Genomic DNA, 22,066 nt, shown 5'->3' on the forward strand with positions numbered 1-22,066 from the left:
ATAAAACAAAAAAGTAATTTACATAAAATACTAATAATTGTGTGGATGAATATCGATAAATTTCAATACAAAATCATAAATTATATTATGAGTATTATGAAAAAAATTTAATAATAATAAAATGTAAATAGAGGGAAAAATATTTGTAAAAAAGTTGTAAAATTATAAAATTATTAAGTTATAAAGTTATAAAGTTATAAAGATATAAAGTTATAAAGTTATAAAGTTATAAAGTTATAAAGTTATAAAGTTATAAAGTTATAAAGTTATAAAATTATAAAGTTATAAAGTTATAAAGTTATAAAGTTATAAAGTTATAAAGTTATAAAGTTATAAAGTTATAAAGTTATAAAGTTATAAAGTTATAAAGTTATAAAGTTATAAAGTTATAAAGTTATAAAGTTATAAAGTTATAAAGTTATAAAGTAGACTATCGACTAATCTGTAAAATAGTCTAGAGTTTAGTCCACAGCCGAGTCTAATCTATAGTATAGTAGTTAGTAGAATCTATGGCCTAGGCGATAGCCTAGTCTATAGTCTAGGCTATAGCCTATTCTATAATCCAGTCTATCGCCTAGTTTATAATCTAGTCTATAGCCTAGTCTATAGTGTAGTCTATAGCTTTTTCTATAGTCTAGTCTATATTCTGACTTATAGTGTAGTTTATAACATAGTGTATAACTATAGCCTATCTTGTCTATATTCTAGTGTTTAGTTTACTCTATAGACTAACTTATAGTCTAAAACATACTTCAGTCTATAGTGCAATCTGTATTCTAGTCCATTGTCTAGTCTAATCCTTTGTCTAGTGCATTATCTATTTTATAGTCCAGCCTATAGTCTAGTCGATAGTCTAGTTTATAGTCCAGTCGATAGTCTAGTTTATAGTCTAGTTTTTTATCTATACTATAGTTTAGTCTAGAGTCTAGGCTTTAGACTAATCTATAGTCTTGTCAAAATTCTAGTAAGTAGTCTAGTCTATAGTCTAGCTTATAGACTCTTTTATAGTATATTTTATAGTCTAGTCTATAGTTTAGTCGTCACGCCTCTCTAAGGTCAAGTCTATAGTATAGTCCAACCACGGAACTTTCTCGAGTGTTTCGAGGGGGGAGGTGAACTTTTTCTCATTTATTTTCTTCTTTCCTTCTATACAAATGAAAAGTATATTTTGTATGAAAAATTTTCGGTTTTGGGGTTGCAAATTTCCCTTTCCCCTCGTAGATTCGCGACTGGTCTAGGCTACAGTCTAGTGTATAAAGTTATTATAAAGTAAAAAAGTTAATTTTAAACTGTTATTCTGTTAAAATTGCCTGATTTACAAATTCGTATTTATTAAATTAACAATTTTTTTATTAATAATTATTAAACTTATGTTTCTTTTTTCTTATCTTTACAGGCATTTTACTGAAACAACAATAAATATAAAAAAAATATTTATAAAAAAACAATAATTGTTGCAACTAAATTTGAACACGTACCACACTAAAGCTGCAAGCGTCAACGTGACAATATTTGCCAACATTTCTATTGAAGAGAGCACGTCAGACAGACGACACCCAAGCAAGGAATATATATACAAGATTTTTTACAACTTAATATTACTTTTCTACAAACATATAAATGCAAAAAAACATAAATAATAACAACTAAATAACAAATAGAGCAACATTATTTTGTAACAGCAAACAAAAAACCAAAAACTATAATTTTTTGGATAGAAAAATAAAAAACTTTTTTTCTTTTCGTTGCCATACAAAAAGAAAAGGATAAAATAAAATAAAAACACAGTAGCAAGTGATAAATTGCCCTGAACGTAACAAGACGCTCATAAAAACTTCAACTTTAAGCATTTTATGGTGAATGTCCTTTTTGTTGGTTTTGCACTTTTACGCCAAACAGTATACAATATACTTTGGCAGCTGGAGGGGAACACTTAACAATTTCAACATCATTTCCTAAGTGCACAGACATTCTCTACGAGACATATATAGAGAGAATATAAAAAAAAAACAAGGCGACGACGAGAAGTATCCAACTACTACGTGGTGTCGCTAAAGCACTTGAGAAAAAAAGAAGGACTAAGAATTCCTTTTGCCACTTTTTAGTAGTACTCTCAAGGAAAAACGACAACGACATTGCTGTTGTTGTTTTTGTTAGTGTTAAAGGATCAAGTGCAAGGTTATATTACATTTTCAAATCGCAATAGCATTGTACTTGACACTCAATGTTATAGTTTCCTTGCTGCCACTACAACAACAAAAAATATTAAATACAATACAAAACACAATAAAGAAAAAGCAAGAAAAGTTTTCTCTATAACAAAAAAAAACCTAAAAGAAGTAATAAAATTTTTTTTAAACATCGTGTTTTGAATTGAGTGCAAAACATGAAAGCAGCATAAACTTTTACTCCCTTACCCGCCTAAAAGTATGCAATTTTTTAACTATCAACATAACTGCCAATAAATATACTACAGAAAATTTGTCTTTTTCTTGAGTAATACGAAAGCGAAGTAATATTGACATTTTATGTTTATTACATGTGTTAAGGAAAATGTTATAAATATGACATCCTCGCTAAGCAGTTCTTGTACTAAGAGCTGCCAACCCCGCTCACAACATCATCACACTTATCATTTAAGTAGTACAATACAACATCAACGACAGTCCTGGTTTAATATCGATGTGCAAAGAATGCTGAATTTGAGAGTTAATAAAAGGATATTTTTAAGTTTTTATTTAACATTGCTGATAACGATCTCATTGCAAGGAGTTAAAGGTAAGTGGTCCTTCGCGCCATAAAGGTTTTTTTTATTATCAATAGTTTATTAAACAAATTTATAATTTTATATCAAGTTCAGTTCTTGTTTAGTTCTAGTTCAGTTCTAGTTCAGTTCTAGTTCAGTTCTAGTTCAGTTCTAGTTCAGTTCTAGTTCAGTTCTAGTTCAGTTATAGTTAGTTATAGTTCAGTTATAGTTCAGTTCTAGTTCAGTTCTAGTTCAGTTCTAGTTCAGTTCTAGTTCAGTTCTAGTTCAGTTCTAGTTCAGTTCTAGTTCAGTTCTAGTTCAGTTCTAGTTCAGTTCTAGTTCAGTTCTAGTTCAGTTCTAGTTCAGTTCTAATTCAGTTCTAATTCAGTTCTTGTTCAGTTCTAGTTCAGTTCTAGTTCAGTTCAAGTTCAGTTCAAGTTCAGTTCTAGTTCAATTCTAGTTCAGTTCTAGTTCAGTTCTGGTTCAGTTCTAGTTCAGTTCTAGTTCAGTTCTAGTTCAGTTCTAGTTCAGTTCTAGTTCAGTTCTAGTTCAGTTCTAGTTCAGTTCTAGTTCAGTTCTAGTTCAGTTTCTAGTTCAGTTCTAGTTCAGTTCTAGTTCAGTTCTAGTTCAGTTCTAGTTCAGTTCTAGTTCAGTTCTAGTTCAGTTCTAGTTCAGTTCTAGTTCAGTTCTAGTTCAGTTCTAGTTCAGTTCTAGTTCAGTTCTAGTTCAGTTCTAGTGCAGTTCTAGTTCAGTTCTAGTTCAGTTCTAGTTCAGTTCTAGTTCAGTTCTAGTTCAGTTCTAGTTCAGTTCTAGTTCAGTTCTAGTTCAGTTCTAGTTCAGTTCTAGTTCAGTTCTAGTTCAGTTCTAGTTCAGTTCTAGTTCAGTTCTAGTTCAGTTCTAGTTCAGTTCTAGTTCAGTTCTAGTTCAGTTCTAGTTCTAGTTCAGTTCTAATTCAGTTCTAGTTCAGTTCTAGTTCCGTTTTAGTTTATATCTAGTTCCTAGTTTAATTTCTAAATTTCGCAAATGGTCCTTCGTACCTAAGTTCGTAAACAGTTAAATATCTAAAATTTTTGTCTTTTACCTCACATCGGTGTAAATTTGTAATTAAAATCCCACATAACTTAAATTTTAAACTTTTAAAATTTCTCTAATATTTTTTATTTAAAAAAATATATAAAATACCATTTACTTAACTAAATTCCTTTTAACATTAGTTATTTATTTCACAAAACTACTTACAGTAACAAGTTTGAGTACGAAACTTTTGCCGAAACTTTATATGTTAGAATTTTATCTGTTGCAAAATACATACAAATAATATAATAATTCTTATGGAAAGAAAACAAAGAAAAACACTATAAAAATCATATAAGTAAAATAAAAAAATATTTTTTTTTTGTATAACAATATAAAAAATAACACAAAACTTGTAGCAAAACTCCTAGAGCTTAATTTAATATACAACATATAAAGAAAAGTATTTTCTAGCAAAAGTCTGCTATTTATAAGCCCCTGAGTAAAATTTATTTTGGTGAAAATATTTGAAAAAAGTTTTTTTTTTATGTTTGCCAACAAAATTCCATAAAAAGTATAACAAATAATTTTTTAAAACTTTTAAACATAAAAATTTTTACTTAGAGACAAAATTTAAAAAAAATATTTAAAACAACAAAAAGTGTTTAAAAATGTAAACAAATTAATAGAGATTTATAAATAAGTAACAGGAATATAAATAATAAAGAAATTTCATAAAAATGATAATTAAAGCAAAAATTCAGTAATTTATGTTTTTATAACTTTATAACTTTATAACTTTATAACTTTATAACTTTATAACTTTATAACTTTATAACTTTATAACTTTATAACTTTATAACTTTATAACTTTATAACTTTATAACTTTATAACTTTATAACTTTATAACTTTATAACTTTATAACTTTATAACTTTATAACTTTATAACTTTATAACTTTATAACTTTATAATTTTATAACTTTATAACTTTATAACTTTATAACTTTATAACTTTATAACTTTATAACTTTATAACTTTATAACTTTATAACTTTATAACTTTATAACTTTATAACTTTATAACTTTATAACTTTATAACTTTATAACTTTATAACTTTATAACTTTATAACTTTATAACTTTATAACTTTATAACTTTATAACTTTATAACTTTATAACTTTATAACTTTATAACTTTATAACGTTATAAATCTGCTTAAAAATCAATTCTTCCCCTTACTTTCATATGTAGATGCTTCTTGCATATGACGACTGGACTAGAATTAGTCCAACAATTAAAATATTTGTTTAATGTTTTCCTCACATACTCCTTCCTATGCTTAAGTACTTTATATTAAACATGTTGTGGTTGTATTTATATAAATTGTTTGGGTAAAAATTTATACTTTTACTGCTGAAGTCTCTAGTTCAATTTATGCTCTAGTCTGCCATGTATCATAGTTATAAAAAGTCATTAATTTTATTTTTGTTGTTTTTCACATTTTTATTTCAAACATACTTATGTATATATATATATATATATATATATATTATACATACATATTAAGTACCAAAATTCCTAGAATATAATTTCATCTTTAACAAAAAAACTTGTGTATAAATAATAATTTTTTTCGGTTCTTTTTAAGTTTGTTTTTTTGAAGAAATAAATTGACTTTATATTTGGGGTGTATTTCTCGAAAAAAAACTAACTTATAAAGTACAAACGCCGAAAAAACAACTTTTATTGCTATGTGGTGGTAATATTTCATAAACTATGAAATTTTTAGGGCAAAATTGTGCAGAAATTATAATAAAACATTGTAATATAAATGAATTTTTATTTATTATAGAACATAAAACAAATACCTAAATAATGAGGTTTTTTTCAAATTAAATTCAAATTGCTATAAACAAAATTGGCAATGAGGTCGTTAGTAAGGTAAGATTAAACTACCTGGTGGTAAAATAATAGAGAAATTATAGTTTTGGGGCTGTTAAAAAAAGGATTTATGGAGGTTAAATGATATGGAAACATTTTACTACAACAAATGCTGTTACAAAAATACTTTACTATAGAGATTTTACTGTAGTAAACATATTGCCATAGTAAATTATTTTATAAAGATTATAGTAAACAGTATTACTAAAATAGTTTTCTATAGTAAACTGAAGTATTAAGATAATTTACTAAAGTAAACTCTTTGGAAATATATAAACAGTATTAAGGACTTTACTATAGCAAATCGGCTTATCTAAACATTTTACTATAGTAAACGGTTTTAAGTAAAAAACATTCTGATATATCAAGCTGTCTTAACATACATTTTACTATATTAAAACTTCTTAGCAAACACTTTACTATAGCTAAACTATAACTATAGTAAAAGTTTATAAAAAAGACATTTTTCTTATATAAAACGTCTAAATGAAACTTTTACTATAGTTAATTGTCTATTGCATTATACTACTGCAAGTTGTCTTAAAAAACACTTTACTATAGTAAACTATCTTAAAATATACTTTTCTATAGTAAAATTCTTTAGAAAGACATTTTGCCATTATTAACTGTCTTTTAAACCTTCTTACTGTAATAAAATCTTACAGCAAGACACTGTTTGTTAGTTAACTGTGTAAGAAAGCCAGTTTACTATAGTAAAATGTCAGTTTACTATAGTAAACTGCCTTTAATAATTATTAACTATGGAAAACTGTGTTATTGAAATACTTTGCTATAGTTTTTTGTCTTAGGAATACACCCTGCTATAGCAGACAGTTTCTGGAAGTTTTAGGAAACTCTTTGCTATAGTTTATTGTCTTAGAAATGCACTCTGCTATAGTAGACTGTTTCTGGGAGTCATTTTACTATTGCCAGGTGTTTTAAGAAACACTCTAGTATAGTAAACTGTCGTAGGAAACACTTTGCTATAGTAAAATGTATTAGTAAGACTCTGTATATAGTAAAGAGTGAATGAAGTTAATTTACTATAGAAAACTATCTTATGATGACAGCTTACTATAAAAAATATCTCCTAAAACAGTTTACTACACTCTACTGTAGTAAACTGTTTTAGGAGATATTTTGCTATATAAAATGTGTTAGTAGGGCTTTGTATATAGTAATAGGTTGAAGGAAGTTAATTTACAATAGTAAACTATGTTATAATGAAAAACTATGAAAAACTATTTAGATGGGATTTTTTAGTTAGGTAACTGTCTTAGGAAAACATTTTATTATAGTAAATAGTTTTTGGAAGACATTTTACTAATGCAATGTGTTAAGACTCAGTAAAACATTTTTAGGAGACACTTTACTATAGTATACTAGCATTGGAAATAAATTTTTAACTAAACTGTTTTAGAAAGACTTTTTAGTATAGTAAACTATTTTAGGAAACTCTTTACTATAGTAAATTTTTTAAGATAACTTTTTTATAGTAAATTTTGTTAGGAAAGAACTTTAATGTGTTAAAAAAGAGCTTTACTATAGTAAACTGTTTTAGAAATATTTTGTTCTTATGAGTTATCTTAAGTAAATAGTTACTGAAAGGTTTCGAATATTAAAAAGTGTTTAAAATCTATTTACTATAGTAAACTTTTTTAGAAATACTCTACTCTTATGAGTGAGACCTTTTAATATAGTAAACTATCTTAGCAAGTATTTTACTATAGAAAACTGTGTTAGGAAAGTGTTTTACTAAAGTAAACTTTGTTAGGAAATCGCTTAACTGTAGATAACTGTGTTAGGAACACATTTTACTATAGTAAACTGTAGAAATACTCTGCTCTTATGAGTTATCTTAAGATAATAGTTACTGGAAAGTCTTGTATAGTAAACCGTGTTTAAAATCAATTTACTATAGTAAACTTCTTTGGAAATACTCTGCTCCTATGAGGGAGATCTTTTATTATAGTAAACTATCTTAGGAATTACTTTACTATAGTAAACTGTATTAGGAAAGTGTTTTACTAAAGTAAACTATGTTAGGAAAACGCTTTACTATAGTAAACTGTGGAAATATCATAAGAGAATAGTTACAGGTAAGTCGTGTATAGTAAACCGAGTTTAAAATCAATTAACTATTGTAAACTTTTTTAAAAATTCTCTGCTCTGCCTTTTACTACAGTAAAAGTTCTTTACTATAGTAAACTGCATTAGGAAAGTGTTTTACTAAAGTAAACAGAGTTAGGAAACGCTTTACTGTAGTTAACTGTAGTAAGAAAACATTTTACTATAGTAAACTGTAGTAGTAAAACGCTTTACTATAGTGAACTCTAGAAATACTATGTTCAAATGAGTTATCTTTGGAAATTCATTTGTAAAAAGACTCATATAATTGGAAAATTTTTGAAAACATTTTTTGTGTCTGATGTTTTTTTTTTTCTTATAATTTAAAAACTTCTTTTCTTGTTTTTCCAATGATATACACATCTTAAGTGACCTCATTTGAAGAGTGAAAAAGGAGTGAGTTGGTACCAAAAAAAAAAAAACATGAATTTTTTCACTTAAAATGTCTTATTAACATAAAACGAAAAAAAATAGACAACAAACAATAAGAGAATACATATTCATAAGATACTTTTGGAAAGATAGAAGAAAACTCTATAGATGTTTTACTTTTAGAGCAGCTGAAATACAAAACCAAAGAGATAAAGATTTTTTTTGAAAAACATAAACAAAATTAGAATAGAAAAAAAGGAATGAAAGCAAAAATTCTTATCAGTAGAATTTATTTTTTTAGTTTTTTCATCTTCAAGATGTGCTTTTAGTTTTAGATTTTGTTCATATAAAATTTCTTTCAATGGGAGGGGGATTCGGTTGGTAAGAGCGACAAATGTTTTCAAATGTTATTAAAACTGTCAACATAAAGATATTTATGGATTTTATGGATGCAGTTTTTTGCTTTTGTCTAGTCTTTGTCTTTTTTATTATTGTAATTTCTTTAAATGTAAGAGATTTTAGACAAACGGCCAATTGCAGATAACATATGTAAACATTTTGTTAAACAAATTTTTTGAAAAAATTTTTTCTTTAAAACTTTTAGTTTTAAATATATTTTTTCTTTCTTGTTTAAAAATTGTGTTTTGAAAGCCTTCCTCAACTTATGAACTCATTCTCATTATTAAAACTAAAACTATTGTTCAAAAAATATTTGTTTGCTTTTTAAAGGTCGTTTAATGGTTTTCAAGTACTTTGAGTTTGTTATACCCTACACCACTTTAGTAGGGAGGGTTTGTTCTGCAGTTTGTAAAGCACAATAATATTGGTACCTACTTTAAACTATACCAATCGGCTTAAAATCATTTGCTAAGTCGATTTTGCTATGTCTGTCTATCCTTCCGTCTGTCGTCCGTCCATCCGTCCGTCTGTCCGTCCTTCTGTCCGTCCTTCCGTCCATCCTTCCGCCCGTCCTTCCGTCCGTCCTTCCGTCCGTCCTTCCGTCCGTCCTTCCGTCCTGCCATCTGTCCGTCCTTGTAATCAATCTACAGGTCGCAATTTTTAAGATAATTCAATGAAATTTGGTACATGATCTCCTATTCTTCCAGAAACGAAGTCTTTTGAAAATGGTTAAGAACGGTCTATTATTCCACCTAGCCCCTATACAACTAAATCCCCGAATAGGGCTAATAATCAAACTACAGCTCTCAATTTTGTAGATAATTCACTAAAAATTTGGTAACAATTGTAGGGTATCATATGGTCGGCTTCTCCTGACTACAATTTCTTGCTTGTTTTTTTTTTCTCTCTATTTATTGTTAAATTTTTATGTTTTCTTTTTCTAAATGCTGGGAAAAATATAATGTTCTTTTATTTCTTTCCATAACAGCCTTTGTTAAAAGCATATGACCATTAATTTTTTAAAAATATGAGAATTTTATTTTGAAATCAGCATAATTTTATATTTGATTACTTAATAAGCTTTTAAGTGTAGGGTCTCTAACAAATACAATGTATGGTTTCTAAATAATATAATGCTATTAATGGCTAAAAGCAAACATTAAATTATAATTGAAAAAAAATATATGTAAAGCAAAACTCAATAAAGAAATTTTAAAGTTTGAAAAAAAAATCTAAAAATTTTCTTTATTTTTTTTTTTTTTTTGTGCAAATCAGGCCTTCCCCAAAATTCCCTTTTTACATTTCATTTCAACATTTAATAGAGTTTTATAATTATTAACAATACTGCAACATGTATTGCTATAATAAACATTTGATTGGAAAAATAAGTTTAATTTTATTTAATTCCCTAGATGAAATCATAGAATTTCGTTTTATAAAGTATACTACCCTTAAAAAATCGGCATTATTAAGATGTTTTAAAGTTTGCAACACCAAAAAAAAAAAAAAAAATAAAAATAAAAATAACAAGTTTTAAGGCTTCATTCCCCTAAACTTTGAAAATAGTAAAAAGAAGATTCTTTAGTTAAGTAAACTACTGCAAAACACTTTGCTATAGCTTACTACCATAAAACACACTTTGCTATAGCTAACTGTCTCAGAAAAATACTTTGCTATAGGTTAGCTTTCTTAGAATACACTTTGCAATAGCAAACTATATAAGGAACACACTTTGCTATAGCTTACTGTCTCAGGAACACACTTTGCTTTAACAAACTGTCGCAGGAAGATACTTTGCTATAGATTAGCTTCCTTAGAATACACTTTGCAATAGTAAACTATATAAGGAACATATTTTGCTATATGCAAACTGTTTTAGAAAACACTTTGCAATAGCAAACTATATAAGGAACACACTTTGCTATAGGTAATTCTCCCAGAAAGATACTTTGCTATATGTCAGCTGTCTTAGAATATACTTTGCAATAGCATACTATATAATTAACACACTTTGCTATAGCTAACTGTTTTTGGAAGATGCATTACAAACTATTTGAGAAAACATTTTGCAATAGTAAACTATATTTTGCTATAGCGAACTGCCCTATGCTGTATCCAAACTCTCTTAGAAAACACTTTGCAATACCAAACTATCTAAACAACACATTTCGCTTTAGGTAACTTCCCCAGAAACATACCTTGCTAAATGTCAGCTGTCTTAGAATATATTTGCAATAGTAAACTATATAAGAAACAAAATTTGCTACAGCTAACTTTACTTTACTATACTTAACCCAACTGTTTTGGAAAACACTTTGCAAAAGCAAACTATATAAGGAACACACTTTGCTATAGCTAAGAAGACACTTTGCAATAGTAAATTATATAATGAACACACTTTGCTATAGTTACTGTCTCTGGAAGATACTTTGCTATTTGTAAACTGTTTTAAAAAAACACTTTGCAATAGCAAACTGTTTTAAAAAAACACTTTGCAATAGCAAACTGTATAAGGAACACACTTTGCTATAGTTAACTGTTTGAGAAAGATAATTTGCTAAATGTTTATAGTCTTAGAAGACAATTTACTATGCCAACACTCTTTGAAGGTATTTAACAATCTAAGTACACTAAAGTTACTTAGATAAGACAATTTACAATAGGAAATTTTTCTAGGAGATAATTTACTTTAGCAAACTGTTTAAGAAGATGCATTACTATATAGTAAATTCCTTAAGAAGGCAAAATTACTTAAGAAAGCATTTTACTATAGAAAACTGAAACTTTACTAGGAACACTGTTCGTAAAATGGCATTTGCTTTAGTAAACTGTTTTACAATGACACTTTACTTTAGTAAACTTAAAAAAGACAGTTTAATATTGCAAACTATCATAAGAAGACAAATTGCAATAGCAAACTCTTATTTACTTTAGAAATTTACTATAGTAAAGAAAAATTACTTAATAAAATATTTTACTGAAGAAAACTAAAATTTTACTAGGAATACTTTTCTTAAATGGTATTTGCAATAGTAAACTGAGATATTTTACTTTAGTAAACTTAAAAAAAAGTGTACAATAGCAAACTGTCATAAGAAAACAAATTGCAATACCAAACTCTTTTAGAATAAACTTTACTATAGCAAACTCTTGTAGAAAAGCAATTTACTATAGTAAATTATCTAAGAACGAAAGTTTAATATATATTTTACTATAGTAAACTATAGTAATAATACTATAGTAAGAAATATTAGGTAGAATTACTATAACAAACTGCTTAGAAGTACGTGTTTCTAAAGCAGCCTTTAGTATAGCAAATTATTTTGGCAGTTTCTTTACTATAGTAAACTAAGTTGGTAGATACTTTACTATAGTAAAATGTCTTGCAAACTGTCTTTACTATAATCAGCAATATTGAATAGAAATTTTTGTACAAAAAAATTGCTGAGAAGTACGTGTTTCTAAAGCAAACTGACTGAAGATGTTTTTTTTTCGCTATAGTAAAGTATCTTAAGAAGACATTTTACTATAGTTAACTTCTTTATTATAGCAAAATGTCTTGAAAACTGACTTTACTATGGTAAGCAATATTAGGTCGAAAGTTTACTATAAAAAACTGCTTAGAAGTACGTGTTTCTAAAGCAAACTGATTGAAGAAGTTTTTTTTGTTTTTACTAGAGTAAAGTATGTTAAGAAGATATTTTACTATATTAAACTGCTTTAAAGTGGTGTATATCTAACTACAATTAATTTTTAATTGTTAAATATATGAAACCAATTTTTATATTTGCCCCTAAAACTTGAAGATAATTTACAGAACTTAACTCAAGTAACTGAAACGCGAGCTAGCTGTGTGTGTGTCCGTCTGTCTGTCTGTCTGTCTAAGAAAGATGCCTTTCAAATTAATATAATTTTCAAAAAAACTTTCTTTTTTGAAGGTTTTATCATTTATCTGATTAAAATGATAACAATTTTTGTTCGCTCTCTAAAGAATTAAGGCATAGAAGGAAAAAAAGCAAAGCAATTTTTAACAAACACATTGGCACAATTTACCACGCACAAATTGCTTAAAAGCAAAACCAATCTACCATCACTTGGAAAACGAAAAAAAGAAAATCCTCCCCAATAGAAGGGCATAAGCTAAAAATAATGTAAAACAGGCATTTACCCGCAGGCAAAGCCTCAAGGGAGCTTTATACATTTTAATATAACTACAAAACAACTTTTGTGGTCTCCTCCCCAGGAATTCCAAAAGGAAAGATGAAAAAAATGAAATAAATAGAGGTTTGTGTTAGAACTGTGTGGCACCTTGACACTAATCCAATTACAGTTCCTGCGTGATTTTGCTATTTGTGGCACAATAAGAAGTAAACAGGATTTATAGAATATTTATGCCATATTTATTTCTTAAGGCATATTTGTGGTAATGTGTTTTTTACAGATATATTTTAAAGATATTTTTTTTCTTTTCAAAAAACTCTTAACATGTAATTGACATGATACCAACTCACAAAAAAACAACAAATTTTTTTCACAACAGCAGAAATCCTTATTTAATCATCATTGAAAGCTTTTGGCAAATATCTTATACTCCTTATGTCTCTTACTCTCTTCGATAAGTTTTAGTTTAAACTAAATTTCATATTTAATAGAAAAGTGAAAAAAGACATCCTTGTAAGAAAACCAAAAATTTCAAAGTGACCTCTTAAGGAACTTTTTTCGTTTTTTTCAACAAAATTCACTTTGATGGTGTAGATTATATACTTAAAAATTTATTTATTTAAAAAAAGTAGAAATATCACTCGCTAGAGTATTAGAAATAAAGAACCAGACAGTACAACATAAACGTGCTTATGGTCTTGTATTTTACATTGTAAATATTGTATATCAAATGTTATTTTCTTTAGCATTTTATTATTTTAGTATTTTTAAATACACACTTACACGAAAAAAGTCCTTAATAAGGAATAGAAAAAAAATGTTTGTTGTATTTGTTTATTTTTTTTACAATCTAAGGTGGTATAGTAAAAGTTTGTAAATTTGCAAGTAATATTACAATATTTTTATAATATGTAACATACAAGTAGTAAACAGCTTTTGCTATACTAAACTTAACTATAGTAAAACATTTTGAAGACAATTTACTATAACTATCTAAAGTTACTTCTTTAACTACAGTAAACAACCTATAGTAAAATTTCATAAGAAGACATTTTGCTATAGTAAATTATCTCAGAAAACACTTTACTAAATTCCTAAGAAAACACTTTACTAATATAAACTTTCTGCACTAAACTATACTATACTACAGTTACACGTTTTGAAGTCAATTTACTATAGTAATAAATTAACTATAGTAAACAAATTTAGAGTCACTTTCCTATAGTAAACTTCCAAAAGAAGACACTTTGCTATAGTAAACTATCTGATATAACTGTCTGCACTAAACTTTACTATACTGAAACGTTTTGATGACAATTTACTATAGCAAACTATCTAAAGTAATTACTTAACTATAGTAAACACATTTGAAGACATTTTCCTATAGTAAACTCTCATAAGAAGACACTTTGCTTTAGTAAACTATCAGGGAAAACATTTTACTAAATTTCTAAGAAGTTACTTTACTAATATAAACTGTCTGTATTAAACTTTACTATAGTTAGACATTTAGAAGACAATTTACTATAGTAAACTATCTAAAGTAGACATTTTTTTATAAAAAACTATTTTTAGATAAAGAATGACAATGATTGCATTGAGAAGATATATTACTATAGTAAACTGTGTTGTCGATTCTATGCTAAAGTAAACTAACTTAAGAAGAACTTTTTTTCTTAAGAATATTCTTAAAAAGGTAATTTACTATAGTTAACTGTTTTGGAAAGTTACTTTTTCTATAGCAAATTATCTTCAAACTACTTTAGTAGTTATATTGATCAGGAAAACACTTTTTTACCTTAGAAAGCCTTGAGAAGACACTTTACTATAGCAAATGGTTTCAGAAAAGAACTTTACTATAGTAAACAGTTTGAGAAAAGCACTTGACTGTAGTAAACTGTTTGAGGAAAGCACTTGATTAACACTTCACTATAGTGAATTGTTTTAGAAAACACTTTACTATAGTAAACTGTTTCGCCAAACACTTTACTACAGTAAACTGTTTCAACAAACACTTTACTATAGTAAACTGTTTTAACAAACACTTTACTATAGTAAACTGTTTAAGAGAACGCTTTACTGTAGTAAACTGTTTCAGAAAACACTTTACTATAGTAAACTGTTTCGGCAAACACTTTACTATAGTAAACTGTTTCAGCAAACACTTTACTACAGTAAACTGTTTCGGCAAACACTTTACTATAGTAAACTGTTTCGCCAAACACTTTACTATAGTAAACCGTTTCAGCAAACACTTTTCTGTAGTAAACTGTTTCAGCAAACACTTTAATACAATAAAGTGTTTTAGCAAACACTTTACTGTAGTAAACTGTTTCAACAAACACCTTAACTATAAAGAACTGTGTTTGCAAACACTTTACTATAATAAATTGTTTACGTAATATATAGTAAACTGTTTATGTAGCAAACTGTTTCTGCAAACGCTTTAACTATAGTGAACTGTTTAAGTAAAATCTTTACGGTGGTAAACTCTTGTAGCAAACACTTTACTATAGTTAGCTCTTGTAGCAAACACCTTACTATAGTAAACTCTTGTAGCAAACCCTTTACTGTAGTAAACTGCTTCAGCAAACACTTCACTATAGTAAAGTTTTTCAGGAAATCACTTTACTAGAATATCTCTTATAGCAAACACTTTACTACAGTAAACTTTTTCCGCAAATACTTTACTATGGTAATCTCTTATGGCAAATACCTTAACTCTAGTAAACTGATTTAACAAAGCTATAGTGCAAAGTGTTTGCAGTAGTAAAGTATTTTCTAAAGTAAACTTTAGTATAATGAACTATTTTGCAAACTCTACAGTATAGTAAACTGTTATAGTAAACCATTTTTGTATAGCGCTTTATATGTCCTCTTCTATCTATTACAAAATAATGTTCTTTTTCGTTTTTGTAAATTGTACTTATCTTTTGCAATACTTTGCTTTTTACTTACCATAACCTTGCTGTGGTATGTGACATGTTTACTTAATATTAAAACTTAAAAACCATTATCCTTTTTTACATTTCCAGGTACAAATTATTCAAGTTTTTTTTTTGAAAATCGCTTTTTTGTGTTTAATACTTAATGCTTGATAAAATATTCTGTTTATGGGAAAATAAAGTGGTTAGAGTGTAAAAGGGAATACTATTAAGGAGAAAAAATCATAATGGAAAAACATAGATTCAATAAAAAAAACCGAAAAATAGAAAACCTTAAGCAGAATCAAGATTGTTGGAAACCACAGTAGATAAACAAACTTTAAAAAGGACTTTAAAGGACTTTTATTACAATTTTTTTAACATTTAAATTTTTTGCAAATCAAAAAAACTTAAACAGACATTTACAATTTAAAAACAAAATCACATTTAATTATCATTTAATTGACATTTGTTAATTGCTATCATTTATAGTGCATACTGTCAGGATGAGAATGAAAAAAAAAATCTCCGAAAAAAACAATGACTACAAACAAAAATTTAAAACCACATTAATTTAATTAAATTGTTATTATTTTTTAACGGTTATGGTTAAATGGACGTCGCCGCCTGTTTGTTTATAATCAGGGATTTTTTCTGCTCTTTTTTCCCTCCTCCCATTGAATATGTGTAATCCTTTTCTGATCAAATTACTTTAGTCATTATCAGACAGACATATAACAATAATCAAAATCATACTATAAACAAGTTGGTTATATACATATATATGTATACAAGTACCTACTAAATTGTCATTATTGACAGCTGTCAAAATATTAAACAAAAAATTTTATACATACATATTTATAAATGACTATGAGTGTAATAATGTAAGGATGTTTGTAATAAAATCATTTAAAATGACATATACATAAACAAAAAAAAAAAAAAAACAAATACCAACATGATTGTAATTGTTCTGGATAATTTTGCCATAAAAAAAACAGATTGTGTTTGATGTTGTTGCAAATAACAAAAATAAAATTTATACATTAAAGTCTGTCCGTACTGTTGCAAATATATTGCAACAATTTTTTTTTTAGGTTGCATCCGAAAATTTATAAAAAATTTAAAATTAAACATTAGGCTTAATAATATACTTTACTGTAGCAAAAAAGGACTAACAATATACTTTGCCAGAGAAAAAAGACCCTTTACTACATCATCTAGCTGGAATATACTTTACTATAGTAAACTGTTTTAAAATCAAACTCTACTACTACTAAACTATCGAAAGAGAAAACCTTACTATAAGAAACTGTTTTAACTGATTCTTTACTACAGTAAAATGATCTATAAAGGACACTTTCTATATACAATTACAATTGTCCATTTCACAATCGGTGTTGTATGGTTGTATCGTAGTATGTCGTAATTTTTTTAGTTAGTAAGTTTGAAAAGAATTAGTTATAAGAATAATTACTGTACTAGTCCATATACTGGTCAATAGACTAGTTCATATACTAGTTTATGTATTAGATTAAAGACTAGTCCGTACGATAGTCAATACACTAGTCCATAGACCAGTACATAGGCTAGTCCATTGGCCAGACATTAGACTATTTCATTGACAAGTCCACATAATTGTCAATAGACTAGTCCATAGACTAATCAACTAATCTGTCTATAGACTAGTTTATATATTAGACTTTAGACTATTCCATAGGTAAGTCAATAGACTAGTCTAGAGACTAGTCAATATACTAGTCCATAGACTAGTCAATGAAGTCGTACATAGACCAGTCAATAGACAAGTTAATTTACTACTCTATAGACTATATTTTAGTTAATAGACTAGTCGATAGACTAGTCAATAGAATAATATATTGTTAGTTAGCTAGTTTGAAAGGAGGATGTATATACATCAAATCCGAAAAAATACACCTAGACCTCTATCGGTTCTGTTGTGCGCTTCTTACGCAGTGTCTCAGGTAGGAATCGAACCCAAAAACTCCGGTCTACCAGACTAAAACACTAACCACTAACCTACCGGTTTTTTTAAATTTTTTTTATAATTGATTTGTTTTTGTTTCATAAAAATTTATTTGAAAAATTTTTATGACATACAACAATATGACATCGATTGTGAATTGACCAAATGTTTTGGCTACACTTTACTATAGTAAACTGTCTTAGAAAAACACCTTTTTACCATAATCATTATTTTTCTATACTACGATGCTTTAATATATAGGAAAGGCAATAGTAAACTATCATATGAAAACCATAGTAAATTGTCTTACGAAAATGATATACTATTGCTATCTTAAGGATACTTTAAAATATACTATAGCAATCTGTCTTGAGGATACTTTGCAAATTTTATTGAGGATTGTAAACTATCTTTAGGATACTTTACTGTAGTAAGTTGTCTTAATACCTCCTTTGCTATATATGTATATGTTGTTTTGGCTACACTTTACTATAGCAAACTGTCTTAGAAAAACAATTTTTTACCATAAGCTTTATTCTACGCTATGATGGTTTACTATCTAGGAAAGATAATATACTATAGTAAACTATCATACGAAAACAATATACTGTTGCAAATTGTCGTGAGGACACTTTACTCTAATTGGCTAGACTTTACTATAGTAAACTGTCTTAGAAAACACTTTTTTACCACACTACACCATAGTAACATAACTTGTAAAAACAAAGTACCATTAAAAACTGTCTTTTGTATACTTTACACTAGTTAGTTCTATTGAAACCCTACGACGCTTTTCTACTTAGAAACGACAATATACCATAGTAAACTATATTATGAATACAATATACTATCCTTTGCTTTTTTGAAACACTTTACTATAGTAGGTAAACTTAAAAAGTCATTCTCAGGAAGATACTTCACAATAGTAATCTTTCTGTCACTCTAAGGAAGACTCTTTACTAAAGTAAACGGCACTAACAAGATACTTTACATTAGTGGATTGTTTTAACAAGACTACTTAGTAAAATACTTAGTAAAATACTTTATTCTTGTAAATTATTTACAATGTAACATTACTGCAGATGAAAGCCTTTACTATGGCTTGCTTTTTATAGTACACTTTACTACACTAAAGTACCTTTGCAACACACTTTACTATAGTAAACTGGAAAATACTTTTTTACTAATACAAAATGTTTAGATTACTTACTAGATACTTTACTACAGAACACTATCTTGAGAGGGCACTTAACTATAGTCAGTCTTTCCAAAATTGCAAAAAATCCAAACCAAAAATCACCCTTGTAAACTGTATACTTGTTTTTAAGTGAATTTTATAAGAAAGACTCTTTACCATAGTAAACTCTTTAACAATATGATTAACAAGACAAGTTATACAGCAATAGCAAAACCCTTTAATATTGCAAACTATTTAGAAATACTTGTTACTATAGGAAAGAGGATATTATATTATTGCAAAACTATAAATCAGTTAATAAAACACTTTACTATAGCAAAATATCTTAGCAAGACTTCCTTTTCGGAAATCTTTTTATTTAAAATTTTTATTTTTTGTTTCAACTTCTTAAATAAGTATTAATTTGTTAAGCTCATCTCATGTGATCTAACCTTGACCAATTATGTTGTACATTTCATAAATTATAAGTAATTTAATAAACAAAAAACATACATATCAACGTATTTAAACAGCAATATATGTATTAAATTACATTTAGTTGAAAAAACAGATACTCGTTCAAAAAATAAAAAAAGAACATGAGCTGTGTGATGAAAAAGCGGGTTAACTCCTCATAAATGGTTATCTTGTCTTACATCAAACATTATGAACGAGACACGGCTACTGTTGTGTGTCTGTGGCAAAAAGCAAAAAAAAAAAAAAAACGACAGCCACATTAAACGGCTGACTGTTGACTGTTGTTTGTTTAAGATGCAGTGAGAGCAAAGGGGAAGGAGAGGGGAGACTGCCAAGTAAAAACCATTTGGTCAGTCAGTATAAGTTATGAATATGTATACCCTACATCAGGGTATAAAGTGTTTGTGGATGTATGTAACACTTACAAATTCTAGATCCACAATCGGTCTATATTTTGGAAGAGAAGCGTTTGTATGTGTACGTATTCATTTGTCCGTCCATCCTTTCGTTCTATTCTTCATATGTCTGTCTTTCCATTTATACATTACCGATCAGCTCCAGGTTGTGATTTCTCAGAAAGCTAAGTAAAATTTTGGTTGGAATTCAAATCCCTTTATTGTTAATTTGACTTCAATAACTTCCTACTTTGCGATTCTCCATCCATTTGTTGTACGTCTGTCCTTCCATTCACGTGTCCGTCCGTCTATTGAAAACTTTGGTATCTTTTGTTGCGACAACCAAATATTTTAAGGTTGATATTTGACTCAAAGAAAGCCTATAGCTTCCCATTGTAATTCTTAAAAGCGAAAATAAGTTCAACAAATTTTAGGATATTAGGCAGTCGTATGTGTCTGTCTGTCAACCTCTTGATCTGTCCTTCCATCCTTTCGTCTAACTTTTCATCTGTCTGTCTGTCCATTTATCCATTACAGTCAAGCTACAGACTGTGATTTCCCGGAGACCTTAGTAAAATATGGCTTTAAAGGCTAATCCTTTTAATGCTGATGTAACTCAAATTACTTTTAGACTGTTCTCCTCTGCGATTCTTTGTCCATTCCTGTCTGTCTGTCCCTCCATCCATTTGTCCGTCCGTCCATTTAGTAAAAACTTTGGTTGCTGTTGATCTGACAATCATTGTAATACTAAAAACCGAAAATAGGTTCAAAACATTTTATGATATCAATCAGTCGTCTCCGTCTGTCTGTCAACTTATTAATTTGTCCGTCCATCCTTTCGTCATTCAGTTCGTTTATGTGTCTGTCCTCGATTCTTTTGTCCGTTCGTACGTTCGTTCATCTAGTAAAAATTTTGATTTCTTTCGTTCCAACAACCAATTACTTTAAAGTTGGTTTGACTAGAAGGAAGTTTATAGCTTCTCATTGTAAGTCTAAAAACTGAAAATAACTTCAACACGTTTTAGGATATCAGTCAGTCGTATCGAACTCATTTTACTTCCTTTATGCTATTAATATAGAAAAAGACCAAATAAAACTAAAAAAAAGCTGACAACAAAACGTACATTTAGAATACATTTATACAAAAATATATAAAAAACAAATACAAAAAACTCAACTTTATAAAAGATTGTATTATAAAAATATATATAAAAAATGATTTACTGGCCACGATGAGCGCGAGTTGCACGTAGTAAAATAAGCAGCAGCATACGAGAGGGAAAAAAAGTAGACTACCATTCATTGTCGTCGCCGTTTTTACTGTCTACTACCACATGACAATGCACAAAGTCAGGCAGTCAGACCAGACTATTTTCAAAGCCCACAAGAGTTAAGAGCAGCAATAGCATGGCCACCAACTAACAAATGACTTCAGTCATGAATGAATGGCAAAATAATAAAAGAAACCCGAACGAACGAAAGAACAAACAAACTGAACAAGCAAGCAGGTAAAAAGTTCCTACAACAAATGATGACCATGTCGATTGTGTAATATACTACTTACTTACTTCTTTTGCCAACATGCAACATGGCTCCAACAACAAGGCCTTTTGTTGTAGATTTTGTAATTTTTATTGTGGCAAGAAAAAACAAAGAAATAAACCAATCACAGTAAAAAAAAAATACTATTTATAAAAGTAAAACAAGTTGGGAAAATAAAAAAAATTACTTTACAGCATGATGTTGCCAAATTGATGAAGTGTGTTTTCGGTTTTATTAAAGTCATCTCAAAACAAAAAAGATTTTCTCTTTTTTTCTAAAGTCATATGTATGTTTGTGTACCAAAGAGGGTATGAAAGTATACCAAAAGAGATCCAAACTACATAAAAAATTAAGCTTTAAATAAAACAATAAAAAAGCTTTATAAAAAAATTATTAATAAATAATGAATTGTTATTAGCGGAAATAGTTTAAATGGGAATACAAAATTATAGATTTAGACAGCGAAAGTTTTAACAAGAGACTTTTAACAATTTTAAATCTTTATTCCATATTACTAAAACATTACTTTTTTGGCAACACATTAATCTTAATAAAAGATTTTTATATTGAATTATTTTGTAACACATCACTTTCATTAAATTCATAATTTGCATTGTACAATAAGAACCTTTTGCACTCCAGTCCAAACACTTTATTAGGGTGACTCCATTTTCTTTATAGTCTAGTCTATAGTCTTGTCAAAAGTCTAGTCTATAGTCTAGTCTATAGTCTAGTCTATAGTCTAGTCTATAGTCTAGTCTATAGTCTAGTCTATAGTCTAGTCTATAGTCTAGTC

The 22,066-nt window shown here is 27.8% G+C and overlaps 1 protein-coding gene across 1 annotated transcript in view; it reads left to right on the forward strand.

The window, feature by feature from the left end:
• Positions 1-22,066, forward strand: part of LOC111680400 (roundabout homolog 4) — a 146,455-nt gene that overhangs the window by 45,176 nt on the left and 79,213 nt on the right. Inside the window, exon 3 of the mRNA XM_046954174.1 lies at positions 1,397-2,778. Within this exon, the coding sequence (XP_046810130.1) occupies positions 2,529-2,778 (250 nt within the window). The 5' untranslated portion in view covers positions 1,397-2,528. The remainder of the gene's footprint in view (positions 1-1,396; positions 2,779-22,066) is intronic.

The sequence above is a fragment of the Lucilia cuprina genome, chromosome 6 (assembly GCF_022045245.1).
Source record: "Lucilia cuprina isolate Lc7/37 chromosome 6, ASM2204524v1, whole genome shotgun sequence".
Taxonomy (NCBI): domain Eukaryota; kingdom Metazoa; phylum Arthropoda; class Insecta; order Diptera; family Calliphoridae; genus Lucilia; species Lucilia cuprina.